This window comes from Kwoniella bestiolae, chromosome 8 (genome assembly GCF_000512585.2).
Source record: "Kwoniella bestiolae CBS 10118 chromosome 8, complete sequence".
In the NCBI taxonomy this organism is placed as follows: domain Eukaryota; kingdom Fungi; phylum Basidiomycota; class Tremellomycetes; order Tremellales; family Cryptococcaceae; genus Kwoniella; species Kwoniella bestiolae.
Window position 1 is genome coordinate 385,663 of NC_089248.1, and position 16,247 is coordinate 401,909.

At 47.4% G+C, this 16,247-nt stretch overlaps 8 protein-coding genes across 8 annotated transcripts; 6 read left to right on the plus strand and 2 right to left on the minus strand.

Annotated features, from left to right (window-relative positions):
* Positions 1 to 598: 598 nt before the first annotated feature.
* On the minus strand, positions 599 to 1,090 carry I302_108728 (uncharacterized protein; the record flags this gene model as incomplete). The annotated part of the gene is made up of 1 exon (XM_019194454.1): positions 599 to 1,090. The coding sequence occupies one exon, from the start codon at positions 1,088 to 1,090 to the stop codon at positions 599 to 601; it is 492 nt and encodes a 163-aa protein (XP_019043290.1).
* A 429-nt stretch (positions 1,091 to 1,519) lies between these two features.
* Positions 1,520 to 4,312, minus strand: I302_108729 (uncharacterized protein; the record flags this gene model as incomplete). Its single annotated transcript, XM_019194455.1, has 1 exon — positions 1,520 to 4,312. One exon carries the CDS (start codon positions 4,310 to 4,312, stop codon positions 1,520 to 1,522), a length of 2,793 nt encoding a protein of 930 aa, XP_019043291.1.
* Positions 4,313 to 5,120: 808 nt separating this feature from the next.
* Positions 5,121 to 6,783, plus strand: I302_108730 (uncharacterized protein; the record flags this gene model as incomplete). Its single annotated transcript, XM_019194456.1, has 2 exons — positions 5,121 to 6,152; positions 6,211 to 6,783. The coding sequence occupies 2 exons, from the start codon at positions 5,121 to 5,123 to the stop codon at positions 6,781 to 6,783; spliced, it is 1,605 nt and encodes a 534-aa protein (XP_019043292.1).
* A 1,301-nt stretch (positions 6,784 to 8,084) lies between these two features.
* On the plus strand, positions 8,085 to 8,435 carry I302_108731 (uncharacterized protein; the record flags this gene model as incomplete). The annotated part of the gene is made up of 1 exon (XM_019194457.1): positions 8,085 to 8,435. The coding sequence occupies one exon, from the start codon at positions 8,085 to 8,087 to the stop codon at positions 8,433 to 8,435; it is 351 nt and encodes a 116-aa protein (XP_019043293.1).
* Positions 8,436 to 9,062: 627 nt separating this feature from the next.
* I302_108732 (uncharacterized protein) lies at positions 9,063 to 9,320 on the plus strand (the record flags this gene model as incomplete). Its single annotated transcript, XM_019194458.1, has 1 exon — positions 9,063 to 9,320. One exon carries the CDS (start codon positions 9,063 to 9,065, stop codon positions 9,318 to 9,320), a length of 258 nt encoding a protein of 85 aa, XP_019043294.1.
* An 819-nt stretch (positions 9,321 to 10,139) lies between these two features.
* On the plus strand, positions 10,140 to 10,469 carry I302_108733 (uncharacterized protein; the record flags this gene model as incomplete). The annotated part of the gene is made up of 1 exon (XM_019194459.1): positions 10,140 to 10,469. The coding sequence occupies one exon, from the start codon at positions 10,140 to 10,142 to the stop codon at positions 10,467 to 10,469; it is 330 nt and encodes a 109-aa protein (XP_019043295.1).
* A 295-nt stretch (positions 10,470 to 10,764) lies between these two features.
* On the plus strand, positions 10,765 to 12,687 carry I302_108734 (uncharacterized protein; the record flags this gene model as incomplete). The annotated part of the gene is made up of 7 exons (XM_019194460.1): positions 10,765 to 10,886; positions 10,951 to 11,077; positions 11,140 to 11,256; positions 11,431 to 11,801; positions 11,978 to 12,047; positions 12,107 to 12,226; positions 12,328 to 12,687. The coding sequence occupies 7 exons, from the start codon at positions 10,765 to 10,767 to the stop codon at positions 12,685 to 12,687; spliced, it is 1,287 nt and encodes a 428-aa protein (XP_019043296.1).
* Positions 12,688 to 13,737: 1,050 nt separating this feature from the next.
* Positions 13,738 to 16,125, plus strand: I302_108735 (uncharacterized protein; the record flags this gene model as incomplete). The annotated part of the gene is made up of 7 exons (XM_019194461.1): positions 13,738 to 14,219; positions 14,404 to 14,516; positions 14,643 to 15,033; positions 15,102 to 15,153; positions 15,224 to 15,315; positions 15,414 to 15,496; positions 15,635 to 16,125. 7 exons carry the CDS (start codon positions 13,738 to 13,740, stop codon positions 16,123 to 16,125), a joined length of 1,704 nt encoding a protein of 567 aa, XP_019043297.1.
* Between the last annotated feature and the right edge of the window lie 122 nt (positions 16,126 to 16,247).

The window sequence follows — 16,247 nt, forward strand, 5'->3', positions numbered from 1 at the left end:
CTTTCACCGCCGGAATCAAAAGACGAGGTGAAAGGATCGATACTTCTCAGATTCTGTATCAGGAAGTACGCTTTTCCCTACTGTATCGTCTCTGAAATCTGTTGTCCGGAAGTGCTCCCATGTAAAAATCTTTGTGGGGCAAGCTCGAATTATCTACCCAACTGCCGTCAAACTCTCCATCTGTTGGGCTTAATAGGTCTGACACAGCCCGAATTAGAAAGCCCTGTACCTTATACATGCGGACTTTGACATTTACCGTACGTTCATCCTCCAAATAAGATTGGGTCCAGTGTTGGACTGACTCATGTATCGATAAGATCAGATCGATAAAATAAGCCACTAACACTCTTTGAGCAACTAGTGGACATCGTACTGTAATGTGGTAATCTGTATAAACGAATCCGTTCTTGGCCCTGGTTGCGATGAGTGAGACCTCCTCCTTGACACCCCATTAGTACGGCTAAATCTCATCACCCAGCCATTCTCGAGCCGACAGTACAATACAATACGAACGAACGATAAGCAAGTGTACAGTCCAACTAAACCTGTTTTATACACCACATTGTACCCCTGCTTGACTCCTATCATTCCTCTTCCACTAAACTTTGAGTCTATCCCTCTCCCGCACACCAACATTTCTCAATCCAGTATGCCTGTTCCCCAAAAGCGCCTCTATCGTACTTCTCACACTCTCCAAATCCTCTCTCGATCTCTCCACTTCACTGTCTTGGCCTACTTCTCCAAGCGACCTTTTCAAAAGCTTCAATCCACTCTTCTCTTGGGCAGTCGATAAGAGCGTTGAGTCCTGTTCTGCTAGCCTGCTTAGTGTCGAACTTTTCTCTTCGTCGTTGATGTACAGAGGTTGGATGGATGCGATGGAGTTCAGCTCGCTTGGGCTCAAGGTGAACTCGGTCATTGTCTCTTCTTTGGTCTCCCCACTGATGGAGGGAGCTGTATCCCCGGGGTTGGGGGTTTTCAAGGTAGTTGCTCGTCTTATCTTGAACTTGAATTCCGGGACAGTGCTGTTGCTGGCATCGATCTTGGTATCCTCAGAAAGGGATGGACGTCTGGAAGAGGAGCGAGAACGCATTCTCCGGAAAGTCGACTTCGCTTCTTGTAGTGTCGATTTCAACAAGTCCATATTGAGTTACAGTAGTTGATAGGCTGGGTGAAGATCTGAAAGGCAAGTTGTGATGACTTTTCTACTTTCTGCGATCAAGAAGGCAATTTGATGAGTGATTTTCTCGATCGACAAGAAGCTTTATACTGTACTGTGTTTTGTACACCTCAGAGGTGGCGATGGGATATTTTCGTACTCAACAGTTGTCAAATGTTTCGAGGAGAACGATGAAAGGAGGCAGGAAGGCAAAGCTGAAGAATATTCAAGTGTGGCGACGCAGTATGACGCAGGTCTTCCACTCTGTGTTTTGGTGAAGGTCTTTACATCATATACATAAATGCTTACAACAGTATAACAAGTCAAACCAATCGTGTCGATCTGACCTGCCCGCCGACAAGTCTACATATCACTCCTCTTTGCATCTCCACTACTATCCCTAACAAACGCCTCCACCCCCTCATCTCCCAACAATCTCCCCAACAACACCTCCTCGTCGGTCCTCTCCTTCCTCCCCATCTTATTACTGCTCTCCCCCCACCTAAACCGCGCTCCCGACCTCCTATCCGTCAACTTATCTCTCAACAACTCTGGCACCTCCAACCCCGCGTCTTGAATATCCAGTATAACATTCTTAATCTCAACCCTAAACTCATGGTGCGGTTGTTTATCCTCTGATAATTTCCATCTCCATCTACAGGCCCTGATCAAGCTCTTATAATACCCCTCCGTGAATTCACGGGGAGCGTGTGCCTTCCTTGCAAGATGGTGAGTGACCATGGTCATATATCCTGCTGCTACTCCGCGGGGTAATCTGGCATATGCCTCGGGGATCATCCATCCCAGTGGTACTTCCTTGGACAGATCGTTATTCCTTCGTTTATGTCGTCGGTTGGTAGATCGAGTCTCGTTGGACCAAACATCTAACATTATCTTGTACCCTTCCAGAGGAAATTTGAGAGAAGGCGGTATCGTCCTATCCACTATATCTGGGTTCTCCTCCTTGTACTCCTTGATTCGTCCCCTCTGAGCATACAATGCGAGATTAAACATCCTCTGCGCCAGGCCCGTCGAACCGGATTTCTCCAATCCCCTCATCAGAGATAGATATACCTGATGAGACAACAGTTGAGATCTCGGTCTACCGCTTGAACCTGATTCCAATCCCTTCTGATTCATCCGTATGAGGACCTCTTCCGCGGGCATCTTTCTGGAGAACTCCAAATATGGTTCCAGAGTGTACACCAGATCTTCCAACCTGTTGAATTGACTGGTGACTGTCAAATGCTTGATGAGGTGTAACAACGAAGCTTCACTGGGTAAAGGCGATTCACCCCGTTCAAACGATGTGGCGATCCGACCATTCGTCTCTTCCACAAATTCACTCTCCATGGCCCTTATCTCTTGCGGGATCTCTCGTTCTACTCTTTGAGAAGAAGAGAAGAACCTCGAATCGGGACGCTGAGGTGGCGCGTGGGATGGTCGATCGTACGTCTGTTGGCCAAATATGGTCATATCCGCTTGAGAAGCGATGGCGTTGAGCTGTAATGCTGAAGAGCCTTTCAGGATGGTATTGAACGCTCGAGGATCTCCTTCACCCATTCTGAACACTTCCTTCATGTAATCTAACAATCTCTTCAGGGCGAATGGTTTGCGCAAGCTTTGAAAAGCGTACTGGAGGAGGATTGTACATGATTTCCAGGATAGTGGAGGTAACATGTATTGGTTCGCATTTGTCGTGGTCGAGATTGTGTCGACCATTTCATTGTCTGCGTTTAGATCTTGGTTTTCAGCAATCAGTTGCATCGAGTGGGAAGATATTGGGGGAGAGAACAGGAGGGACATGAGAGTAACATGTATCTGGGTGAAGGACGTATATGCCCATTGATATTCTGCCGGGACTTGGGTGATATTTTCAGGATACACATCCGGTTTGGAAGGCGCAGTTTTGAAAGCTCCCAGCAATCTTCCCAAAGATACGATTGGAAGCGTGCGCGAGAGGACAGTATTGGCTAGGATCGCTAGAGCTCTCATCGAGCTTGCGAATTCTTGAGGCGAGCAAGTATGCGGATTGAGTTTGAGCGAATGGATGATGATGTCCAGCAAGTATCGTTTAGGTTGAGGTACCAATGAAGGAGGGGATGTTGCGATGGGTAAAGGGAAATTCTTCATCTTTTCGCCCAGAGATAAATTTTTCGGATGCCATAAGTCTAATCTGTCATGTGGTGAGAGGACTTCTCCAGGTAATCGCCAAGTCCTGACTCCGGTCCACCAGTGTCCTAACAGCTTCGATAAACGTTGGCGCCGTGAAGAATCGATGGTACGAGGGGGTCCACCGCCGGGATGAAAATCGTCTGGATCTGCTCCATGTGCTACTCTCCCTTCTGTAACCCATTCTTCTACTAATCCGACGTAAACTTTGGCTGCTAAATCAAATAGGCTCTCATCCACACATTGTTTGATTACCAATTGATACAGTTCTATGGGTCGCTGGTATCGTACATCCTGCAGAGATTCCATTATACCTAAGAGAGTAGCTAGTTGTGGGCTCGGTGGGGAGGGCAGCTGATCTTCTAATGAAGGTGTGATATCCGGTAGAAGGGAGGTTTGCTTGGACGGTCGACCGCTGATCATCTTGAAGATCGATCGGTCACCAAATAGGATTGATAGAGTTCTGAGTGATAGCAGTTTCCTTCTTCGATCCCGTGTTGTCGTTCTCAACACATCACATATGACAGCCGCAGCCAAATTTCCCTTCTTCTTTCTCAATAGGTGATGAAGGATGATATGCAAGTCGAGGCGTGATATCGCAGCGAGATCTTCTTCATAATTATGGTGCCTCGGCAGTCCAATTAGTCCCGACTGCTTGCTGAGTGCGTTGTAGAATATTTGAGGTTGAGCATATGCACCAAAATTCAGCTGATTGAGCGTATCGCGAAGTACTCGAGAGTGCTGGAGTGGGGAAGGTGCATCGAGATGGGATTGTGTGTATTGTTGTAACAAGGCGTGGCGAGGTTGGTAGGGTATTCTTGATGGTCCAGCACCATATTCTATGCCGTATGGCTCATGCTGGTTGTCCTCCTCTGGATCTCTCTCCCTGGCCAAAGCGGCGGACGAGGAGAGTCTGAGGGCGGGTATGGAGGACAGTGGTCTGAGGATCGGAGGGTGGAGCTTGGCTCGAATTCGCCGCAGCATGCTACACAAATGATTCAACTCTGGTACAAGTGAGGTATATGCACCAGATACTGGACTCACCTGGAAAGCTGGATGTTGATCACAACTCGTCAGACCATGTGAGCACTAACAATATGTGATTTGAGTGTTTTAGGTGTGGTAGTCAAAAGTCAAAAATCATAAAATCAACAAGAACAGTGACATTCCGGATAAAAAAGCTACGATCCAATCCGAATATAATCACTAGAGTAGTCTTATCAGGCACACCACCCCAACCCATACAAAGATTTATCAGGCTGACTTGATGCTTCACTGTTTTGCCACTGTAGAGTAATACTTGAGTCATGACACAACCATTCATCCATCATCTCTTTCTCTCTTTGTTTACTGAAACTACACTATCTTACACCACATAGATACACACACACACACATATTGTAGCCTGTCCCTGTCCTTGATCAAAACGAGTACATGCTCTAACAACAACTCATCAATCAATCAAATCACCCACTCTATCGTCATTGTTCTCAACACGACACGTTGTCGGATTATCTCTGGTTCAGACATAGTACTAGTCTCACATACGTTCCATTCCAATTCCTTGTTTTCTCCTCGTTTGGAAAGTCATAGTGCATGTACAAGGGAAATTATCGCTATATAAGAGACCGTTGTCCTGAACTGAGTAAGTGTTTTCCTCTCTCTCTCTCCATCTTCCTTTCATATCATCCTTTCATCTACTAACATCATCTTGCGACATCCCTTCTTCTCCATCAAATCATACTCCATAAGTAAAGCACAGTCTGACAGACACCTCACACCATCACACAGAATGTCAACACGATCAACCACACGTCAACGTACATCATCTCATCCTGCCCACACGCATACACCTACACCACCCCTTCAACGCACATCCTCTCGTCCAGGCTCATCACGCCCCGGTACACCATCCATTGCCTCTAGAGGAGATATCCCAATCTCACGTAAAGCATCTTCCACAACCCCCCACAAGTCTCCTATACCTCTTCAGCATCATCAATTACCACCTGTGACCATGTCAGAGCAACCTACCACGCCAACGCCGAAGAAGCCCCGTCGCACGAGGAAAGGCAACAAGCCATCTCAACAGCGAAACATCGTAGTAGGTTCTGAACCTGAACCGGATCTCTGTGCAGACCAGGAACCCTCATCGGAAGATGAAGAAATGCTTTTTGACCTACTAGGCGTGACTTCACCGCCCAAAGCGTCGCCTAAGAGAGGGGTCCTGAATCTGTCAAAAGATGATATGGATGTCGCACTACGTAAGAAAGCAAGAGCACCTCGAAACAAAGCTAGAAAAGAGTCTGTAACGGACCATGAAGGCGAATTGGGGAAACATCCGAGGAATGAAAATTCGCCCGCACCGAATAGTAGAAAGAATGGGAAGAATCAAAGGCTAAGAAGATCGGAGAACAATGATGAGAGGGGTGTGGGCTCGGAAGGGGATGTCCCCCAAAAGGGAAGAGGAGGAAAGAAAGGTTCCAAGTTTTCACTGGATGGTGCCTCCAGTTCTGCTCATTTACAATCAGGAAAGGATCACAATCTACCGAATAAACCCAAATCTTCCGGATTGAGCAATACGAAGCCTAAGAACCTACCTAAACACCAATCTACGTCTCAGGTCCCTACCACAGAAGACATCTCTTATTCCGCGTTCGATACGTCTTCATTGAGTAAATCACTACCCGCTCGTGGTCTCGCTCAACCTCAGCCTCAACTCTCCCAATCGAACAACAAGAAGAACGGAAAGAAAGGTAATGGAAGCGGGGATGAGAGTGCTGTGTGGGAGATGCCATCTGTCGCAGGTGGGCAGGAATTAACTGTGAGCTGTTTTGGATATATTGGTGACCACACAATTGACTAAGCTTGTTTGCAAATAGTGGCAACAAAAGTTGCAATCTTCTACTTCCGCTTCATCCCATTCCAACGAATCTTCCCCTCGCAAAAGCAGTAAATCCACTCCATCCGATAAGAAGAAATCCAATCGATGTGCGCCATTCCAACAGCAAAGCGCACTACCAGCTGTCTCCTCGCCATTGAACCCCAGACCAGCACACAACAGACGAGCGTCAGTCGACGGTGTTCCCACAGCTTCCACTCCCAGTGGGACTACTGGGACCAGTGGCCGCACGATCTCGGCATTCGATTCGCATATCCCCTTCCATACGGGATACAACGTCCATCGAGCTCCTCAAACACCCGCCAAGGGCGTTGCGTCGGCTCATGGAAATTTGTCAGATAATATCTTGCCTATCGTTGGATCTGGTGAATTCCCTAGATTACGAGAAAATAGTCAACAAGATTTACTACAACGAAAAGGCAGTTTGACCAATCAACACTCTGGATCAGGATCAGGATCGACCGCAGCTTTCAGCGCGAAATATGCTGGACCGACTTTCCACAACTCGCCTAATGCTGCTAGTCTGTCGAAACCTGATTTAGAAGATTTTTAGACCGTGGTGACATCAAACGACCACCAAATGTTTTACTCGCCCACAACTTTCACTTCATCACTCTCCGATGTCAACATTCTTTTTTCGACAACATCTTGCATCGACATATCCGTGGTGTTCTCCTGACAATCTTCGAACAACACGACAAATCTACACCAATTCTCCTCAATTTTTCCTGCCTTTACAGCAATTAACGAATCTCATCTTGTTGTTTCTCTTCTTTCGCCAACTTCCACCTATTCAAACGATTTACCTTATCTTCAACTTGACGAATCACAGCGATATGATCACGAGTATATGATTAGACGACGAATCACGACGTACGGTGTACATTTAGGGAAACTGATCAATTCGCATTTAGGATTTCGTATTTTCGTATTTCGTATTTCGTCATCATCTTCAACTCAATCACGGTCATTACGGTCTGCCTTATGGTTTTCTTTCGCTTTCATCAGCAATTATACGTCAATTGTACTACCACTATCTCTCATCTGTACTACCATCGTCAATACAACAATATCAAGTCATTCCTTTGTTGAACCTTACACAGCAAACAACCTTTCGGACGGATTTCTACCCTAGTGGTAGGGACATTGTCAGACATCCGAGTCAATCTACTTTTTATTTGATTGGTCGGATGTCATCTTTTATTCGATTATACCTATTCTGACCTTTGTCGTCCCCCAAAGATCACAGAAAGGGAGGGGAGGTGTAGTTGTGTAGAATGAGAGGATGGTGTCGGAAGGAGGAAAGGGAATCAGGAAAGAGGAGAGGCAATTTCTCATGTTGTTCAACCAACGTTGAGTAAGATTAGGGGATGTATTTTACATGGTATGGAATATGCACCTGTTGATACCTTGTACATCCTGTCCATGTCCCGGTGACTCTGACTCGAATCTGCCAATAATATGGGGATTTGGACTGTATCATCCTTCTTTTTTGTTTTTCTCTTTCTCAGTGACAAAGGGTCACGCGAGCACTCTGGAATCTGCAACCCGTCTCGACGCCTTGCTCTTTTGACTATCCACCCCTAGGTCAGATCAACCTGACCTTTGTGATTTCGTCATACAGCTCCATTGGGTCTACGTCAAAATGGGAAAGGAGGATATTCGTTCAAAGGATCGCCCGGTCTGTCTGTATATACACCCGAGTATCGTATCACTCATGCTGTATAGTTTTCTTTCTCCCCAGAGGTATATATATATAAGCATCTGCTTGCAAATCGTATCTTCTCGACTCCTTATCATCTAGCCATCATCTCGTATCTTCACAATCAGGCATTTTCGTCTTCAACCGCCATCATGAGCAGCTTCGTATCTTCCGTAGCAAGTACCATCTCCAGCTTGTTTGCGCCCCGGGCCGTATTCGAACGAACAGAAAAGCAGGCTAAATCTATCCGTGCGCTCAAGACCGACCCCGATTATGCACATTCCGGTTCGGACGATTGCAAAATGCTCAACAAGCTGGCAAGTGCAACCTCGTATGACGAATTCAGTCTCGCAGACGAGGAAGACAAGTTAACCCATTTGTGGAAAGAGTTGGAGAAGACGAAAAATGGGGAAAAGGCGAGGTCAGCAAGATCCAGAGCCTATTATCAGGACTGCGAGAGAGTCCAAGAGATGGTGTTGTCGGTGAAGAGACATGCGAAATGATCGAGGGCGAAGGGGACATGTACTTCTCTGTCGACGTGGTACGATATCGTACTCGACGTTTTCCTTCCTCTCAGATTTGAAGCATGCATTCGTCAAAGGCGATACCCAGAAGATATATGCATTATTGAGCTCTTTGGAATATAATACAGTACATTACTGTACGCTGTCGAGCTTCGAGTACATCACAGTACAGTACAGCGATCGTCATACGAGTAACACTTTAGCACAAATGGCAATGTTCATTCCGTTTATTACCAAAAATCGTCTGGCAAAGCGATACATGTCGCACACTCTGTATCCATTGTTCACCTTCCCTTGTCAACTGTTGGATGTACTTCCTCTGGCGGGAAAGCTCCACTGGTCGAATTGGTGCAGTATCTCTCGCTCATGTCTTGCCACTTGGGATGTACCACTCGACTGGTGAATTAACCAAATGGTCATTCCCCGAATGAATTGCTCTCTCATCTCCTCTCTGCGCAAAAACCACAAAACAAGACAGTACTTTGCGATACTTCTCGCATGGCTCGATCCCTCCCGCTCCACACAGGTGCAATCCACTTCATTCTATAGCTGCCTCCTACTTTCTTCCGCTATAGGAACAGCCACAACAGGTCAAATCGGCCCACGATGTCATCACTCGACCTGGATTCCATCCGCTCACTCTGTCTTTTGGTATCTTACCAACTGACCGAGGAGATTAAAAGCTCGATCGCGAAGATGGGAGATGAAGATCCCGACTATTCCGTAGACTCGAAACAAGCCAGTGCGATATTGAATGGTCGGATGCTACGAAAGTTGACTAGTCCCACTCCTGAGGGGCTATACGTGATCGATCTCGACAGGGATCAGAGGTCCTTGGAATCGCTCAAGGATGGGTTGAAGTAGTCGGCGAAGGTATGGAGCGATTCGAGACACAGGCCGAAGAGGACTGTCTCGAAGGATGATTATGAAAGGGTGAAGGGGTTGGTAGATTCCATATTGATTGACATGGCCGTGACCGTGGATGTGGACATGAACGTGGACACCGCAGCGGCGGCTGGGTCCTAATTGAATGTCACTTATCATATGAACCCTCTTTTCCTGCAACAGATGCATTCTCGGTATAGGTGACCACATCCCGAGAGGCTGAGTCAGGGAGAGCGAGCATGTAGCCGTTGAGTGGCAATGTTAATTAAGGCCTGTAAGCTGAAAGTATTCAATCGAGGCAATCGGAATCGTACTGCCTAGCTGATATCAGCCAGATTAACATCTTTCTGCTCCACTGAGTGCAAGTGAGTACCTCCGGTGGATCATACTTGCCAGCTTCTTTCGAGCAGACGTCACTCACGCGCGTGGATGTTCAGAATGCACAGTCAGTTAGCTCAAATGGTCAAAGAGGGTTCAGTCTGTGGGGTGGTACTGTAGTCATACGCTGTACTGTACATGACTTGGGTACATGCAGTACTCTTAAGCTCCTGGACGACCCTTTCCCTCTTGACCTACATCGAGAGGGAAGAACGCCATGATTGGCCCACACAGATTGTGTGTCTACGTCATGACCGGATCACCGAGTGACCTGATGTGACTCGACGAATTCTTTTTGTCTTTCAAGGTCAAATAGACCCAAGTGATCTTGTCATCCGATCCGTTCACCTTCCGTATGTAAGACAGTACATTATCGTCTGCAATCACTCCATCGACGCCAAAAACAAACACTTTATCAAAATGACCAACACCCAACCATCACCATCCGAGCTCAACCGAACCCCCGAACAAGATCATTCCCCCCTCCACCTCGCAACAGATATAACCTATTCCCACTGGAAATCCCTCCATGCCGAGACCCTCGACAAGTTACGTTGGGCAACATCCTTTGAAGACTTTGGATCAAAGTCAGCGATAGGGAAAACTGAGCTGAAAAGGTTCAAAGATGAGTTGAGGAAGTCGAGGGACCCTGAGGTGGAATTAGGGAGATCGGATAGATGTAAGGCTGAGAGGGGGGATTATGAGATTGTTGAGGGGTTGGTGGATTATGTGTTGGAGAATATGAAATGAGGTGTTGACGAGGATTAGGAATGAGTTACGGTTAAGTCGGTGCAGCACCATTACGATATTTCGTATTGCTTGTCACAACCATGTTACTACCGTACCGTTCAAATGTACAATCCCGTGCCTGAATTAGTAAATCAGTAATCAATCAGTGAATGATGTAACCCGTAATGTTCTCGATCGACTTTGTTGTGAAAAACAAATTACCGTCCATCCACTTTATATAACTCTTATCTCACATCGTCATTCTCAGGTCTAGCACAGCAATTACAACGATCTAACGTGGAGACCTGAACCAACAATGCCGCCAAAACCAACTGCCTTACCCGCCCCAACGGCTCAACTGGGATTACAAGACTGGCTGAAGCTCCTCACGGTCAGAGGGGTGGATATGAGAGTAGCGATGGGTCTGGCAGCTAAGATGTGAGCTAGTCGTTCCACCTCATGATAATTTTTAGCTAGTCGCTGATATCATGATTGTGTAAAGATACAAATCCCATGGAACCATCGAACGTCTCTCCTCCATCACTCCTCAGAAACTCGCTGGTCTCGTGGAAGACAAGGAGGCTAGGAAGGTAGTTTCGAATGCTCTGAGAGGACTGGCAAGTGGGGAGGTGAGCTCATCTGCTCCCTTCTACTGACTGTGTAGACTAGCTGACGTGAGCCGACGTATAAGGCGGTAAATAAGAAACGAGGGAGGGATAGTGATCTTCTCGAACCACTGGGTAAAAAACGGAAAGATGAGGAGAATCTTCCGGGTGATCTTGATTTTCATCCCATCCTTGATGTTGAGGTGGGTTGCCGTACTATCCTTCCTTCATTCTCATCTCTTCTACTCTCTTTTCGTTACAGACAGTGCAGACTTGTCTCGTAGTATACCCTTCATACTCGAACTGTCGGCTATCCATACCATATCGTACCATACGAACCTCCAACTCAATACTGACTATCAAGTTCAACAACATAGCAACTCCTCCCCCTCACGCTCACCACCAACCGCGCCCCCGTATCAACCGCATGGGCCTACACCCTCTCCCGCCGAATGGGATTCGACATCGCCGAGTCCCTCTCCCTAGCCCACGTGTACGTCCACATATCAAGTCTGAAACATGCCTTGCAACTTGGCAATATCCTCAATGACGTCGAAACGAGAGAGGCCAAAGAGGAGATCGAGGATTTACCGGATGGTGAAATGGGATTACCATCTAAGTTTAGGAAGATGAACAAAAGCCCGAGTAAGGGGAAGGGAAAGGGGAGAGGGAGAGGGGGGGATGAGGATGGGAGTGGGAGTGGGGTCAGGATTAGTTCGCAGCCTTGGGTGGGGATTATGCGTGCCAAGTGAGTAACGAGTTTCCTCTATCCCGTTCAATTTACCCCGAGTTTATCTTCTTCTGATAACGTACGTACGTCTGAAGGGAGGATGAGAGCTGATGATTGGTTGATATAGGATGTGAGCTTTAGAATACGAATTGTCCATTCGGAGATAAGCTGACAAGGCTTACGACTGTGCTTAGACCAATTATAGAGAGACCCGATGGGACAATAAGGGCTATACAGAAGGGTGAACCCGTCGGACCGGGGCAGGTGAGTATACAATCCTTCTCAGATGACATCCAGATCAAGGATGACGTCCACTTTCGCAGGCATATCTATACATCACCCGAGCATTCAAAGATTATACACCTCATGTGATGGGCGCATTGAAATTGGTCGCTGAATCGTATGATCCCGAGGAGCTGAACAAGATGGCAGGACATATGTATGTGAGTGGTCGACTTAACAATCCCCTCATGGAGTTTTGCTGTGGAACCGGGGCGGTACGCCTTAGCAATAGGAGGCTGACCTGAGTTTGTCACACTGAAAGAACGAGTTCAAGCCCGATGTAGTAGAATGGGGTCAGAGAGGTACACTCGAACTTGCCAAGGTGCTTGATCAGGTCAAGTCGCCTGTGGACATGGATACAGCAGCGGTGGAAGACACGGAAGAGTATCCTGTCAAGTCGGATCCATCGGACGTGGATGGTCACCCAGCCAAGTCGGATATGTCAGGTCAACCTAAACGTGAAATACCGTCGTCTTCTATGCCGAGTCCGAAGCATGAAAACGACGATGATATGTATATACTGCCAAAGAAGGAGTTGACAGTGGAAGAATACGAAGCTATGTTAGACGCTGAGGAGGGACCTGGGGGTTTCGTGGAGGGTGGTGATATATATGGGACTTAGTAGTGGGAATGAGGCGAGGAAGCGTCATGATCGGTCTCGGATGATTAGTTTCCATGGTCGGCCGGTTGTTGTATATACCTAACCATACATGAACTTGTAGCGTAATGCAGTGTTGTCCCTATCGACATTCCCGCGATGTACTGGTACTGGTATAGTAAATGTCGCTCGAATGCTGTGTATCAATTCCTGTACGGATGATATGCTTTGGTAAAACCCTCCACCAAGTGATCGGCCCAGGAACGGAATGGAATGGAATGCTGTGAAAGCTCACGTTATCCGCAAAGATTGCCTGGAATTTCTGTCAGTTATGCTTGATGCGTCTAATCATCGATCGACCTTGTACTATCGGACCCATGAACAATGACGATCCTACAGTATCTCAAAACACCGACGCCGACGGTGATGGTGGGGAGTAGACCCAAGCTCACTTGCGAAACACAGGTCCATGGTTCGTTCTGGTCAATTCCGATCAAAGGCACCTTGGACCCTCGCTAAGCTGTACCTTTGAGGTTGGTACGACATCATCCATACAACGCCGAGATGACCACGGCACTAGCAATCAGTATAGTCCTCACTGCATGGTACACCCGCACAGCAACACCGCTAGTCTAGTTGATCAGCAATGATCTGGAATGTATCGTATGGGAAGGATAGCATGTACTTTGTATTCGAGTAAGATTAGATCCATTCCACTACCTCATCATAAACGATCACTGCGCCTCCTAACACAGTACACACACTACGTCCACACCTACATCACCTACTGTCAACAGGTGCAAGCAAGCTCGCTTAGACGTAGCAACCTGACTTCTGATCACATCTTTCGATCACTCACACTCACCTCTTTGCTCTTTCCTCTTTCTTCAATCCTTTCTCTTCTTCACCTTTGATCCTTCCCTCTGGTCTTCTACTCACCTCGGGAGACTCACACCGTCGACTGGTTATCCAACTACAGCCTTCCAGCTAGTAGTAATGGAGACTCCTCGTCTCTTTCATCGTCGTCGAGTTCATCAACTAAGGGTCAAAGCTCACTCGACCTCCCCACCCATCATGTTCCCATCACTATCATTACCCCTCGCCCATTTCCTCCTCCTAACCTTCTCTTTCCTACTCCCCACACACGCCAAAGAACCATTCAACATAACCGTATCCGACCAATCACCCACCATCTCCTACTTCCCCTCCCGATCCGGACCACAAGCTTCAACATGGAACGTGACCTACACCGACTCGGCATGGTCCAACTACGTCAACCAGACTATAGGCCAGGGAGTATCCTCGCACTATACCACCTTTGTCGGAGCCAATGCATCCCTCGGATGGTGGGGTACTGCCGTCTACCTCTGGGGAGAGGGGAACGATGCGGATATCGAAGTTAGGGTGGATGGCAATACGACTGCGCAGAGGATAGAGGGGGGATGGTATCTTGATAATCTACAGGAAAGCTGGCATAGGCTGAGGGTGAGGGTGATAGGTAATGGAGGAGTGAGGATTAGGGGAGTCACTTTTACGACTGTTATCGGTGAGAATGGGTGAGTGATGTCTTGTGTCATGGTCTTGGAAGGATTATGATCAAGGCTGTGTCCTTTGCTATGTCACTTGTATCCCCTGATACAGTTTGTCATGTTTTCCATTGTGGAAACCCTGCTCCAGATGCTACCTAATGAAAAACCAAGGTACTGGAAAGCTAACCGGATATACTCGTTCGTCGCCTAGTGCAACCCCCGTCAACTCTACTATCCAAGCTATCTTCGGAGAGAATCAAATCAATGGGTTATTCAGCTCGTCAACAGGTCAATGGGAGACCGCGACTTTGCTTGGCGGTGCTGGTAAGTCGTCTTATCATATGCAATACATGTTCTCCCCTCAGTAATATCCCATATAAGCTTTTTGTCCCAATTTGACGAATTGACCCAACTTCGGAGATCAAACCCACTTACACCTCTAGTGTACAGGCAATCAAACTCAACAGACATATAACAGACTCGACACGTTCACACCAGCCTCTCGACTGATCTTCCAACCCCCCTCCAACACATCTTTCATCGTCCTATATGGATCCGTAAACTTCGACCACGATCAATTCTTCGTTAGTCTCACTTCATCCAACCTGCCCAAAGTGGCTACTTCCGGTGCACTCGAAGATACCACCACGACCACCACTACCATCGGTGGTATACCCTCCACTCAGGAGTTTCACGGGGCGAGTCCATGGGTATCTACCGATCAGGTGCTGTACTATGCCAATTTGGATGTCAAGTCGCAGTATACCGTGACGGTTGAGAATCAGGGTCAGGGGAGACCTTATTGGGATGTATCGAAAGTCGTCTTTATACAACCTCAAGGGTGAGTTGGACCTTCCCATCGAGATCCATACATAATTCAGTGAAAACTGACCTTCGCTTGGTGTTTAGTGGCAGTGCAGGTGGAAGCTCATCAAATACAGCTGCTATAGCTGGTGGAGTCGTGAGTGTCTCTCGCCGCAGGATGAGTGCAAAAGAAGAATCACTGACCTATTCACTTTACGTGGTTTCAGGCCGGCGGAGTGGTAGTTCTAACTCTCATAGCTGGACTGTTGTGGTTCTTCATCTTTCGCAAGAAGCGGGATCAGCGTAAGAGGAAACAAGAGTACGTTCTGTGAGGTTTTGCCGATTTGATCGTTACTTTTGATATCTCGGACTTGTTGTGAGATTGTAGCTGACGATCAATCTGTTTACCACCACTAGAGCGAACTTGTATGAGGATAAACCATTCGAAATTGATCCGTATACGCCCCATGGAGAACAGAGTGCCGGAGATGCTTATGCGAGTGAGTGCTTTGCGCTTAAAATCCCTATAGATTCGGTGCATTGCCAAGAACAAGCCAGATACTTTGTCGCTCCTCAAAACATTGGAGACCGGCAGTCCTTCTTTGTATATCATGCTGACAGCGATCTATCACTCGCAGACGCAGCCTCAGGAGGACACACGCCCTACGATCAAACTCCACCATCCGGTCACCACCGAGACTCGACCGTCACACCTTTGCTGATGGGTTCAGCAGGCTCACCAGACCCAAGATCATCATACCAATCTAGCGGATCATATAACCCCAATCGATCGTCCCTACCCCAGTCGGCGGACGGGTATGGGTACTACGCCCCCAGCTCATCCGTACAGACCAGTCAGGATAGTGGCGGTACTCCAAGTGGAATGGTGCTGCACAACCCAGATCAGCAGAATGGCAGACCCACGTCTGCATCGGGACCACCTGGAGGAGCAGGTAAAGCTCGATATACCAACAATAGAAGAAGAAGTAATATAATTCAAGAGGAGGATGCTGGGTCGGTGCCAAATCCACCTCATCCACCACAGGAGGATACGGTCATTCCGCCGAGCTATAATCCGTCGTGGGCTCAAGCTAGATCGAGGATGGAGTCGGAGAATGGGACGAGTTGAGGGGATTGTTAATATATTTGTGATGGAGATGTAATGGGTGTAGTTGTGCATAGATTTCATCTTGTGAGATTATGTGAATCGTGTCTGTAAATTAGAGTACAATACATGCGTTAGTGGTACAT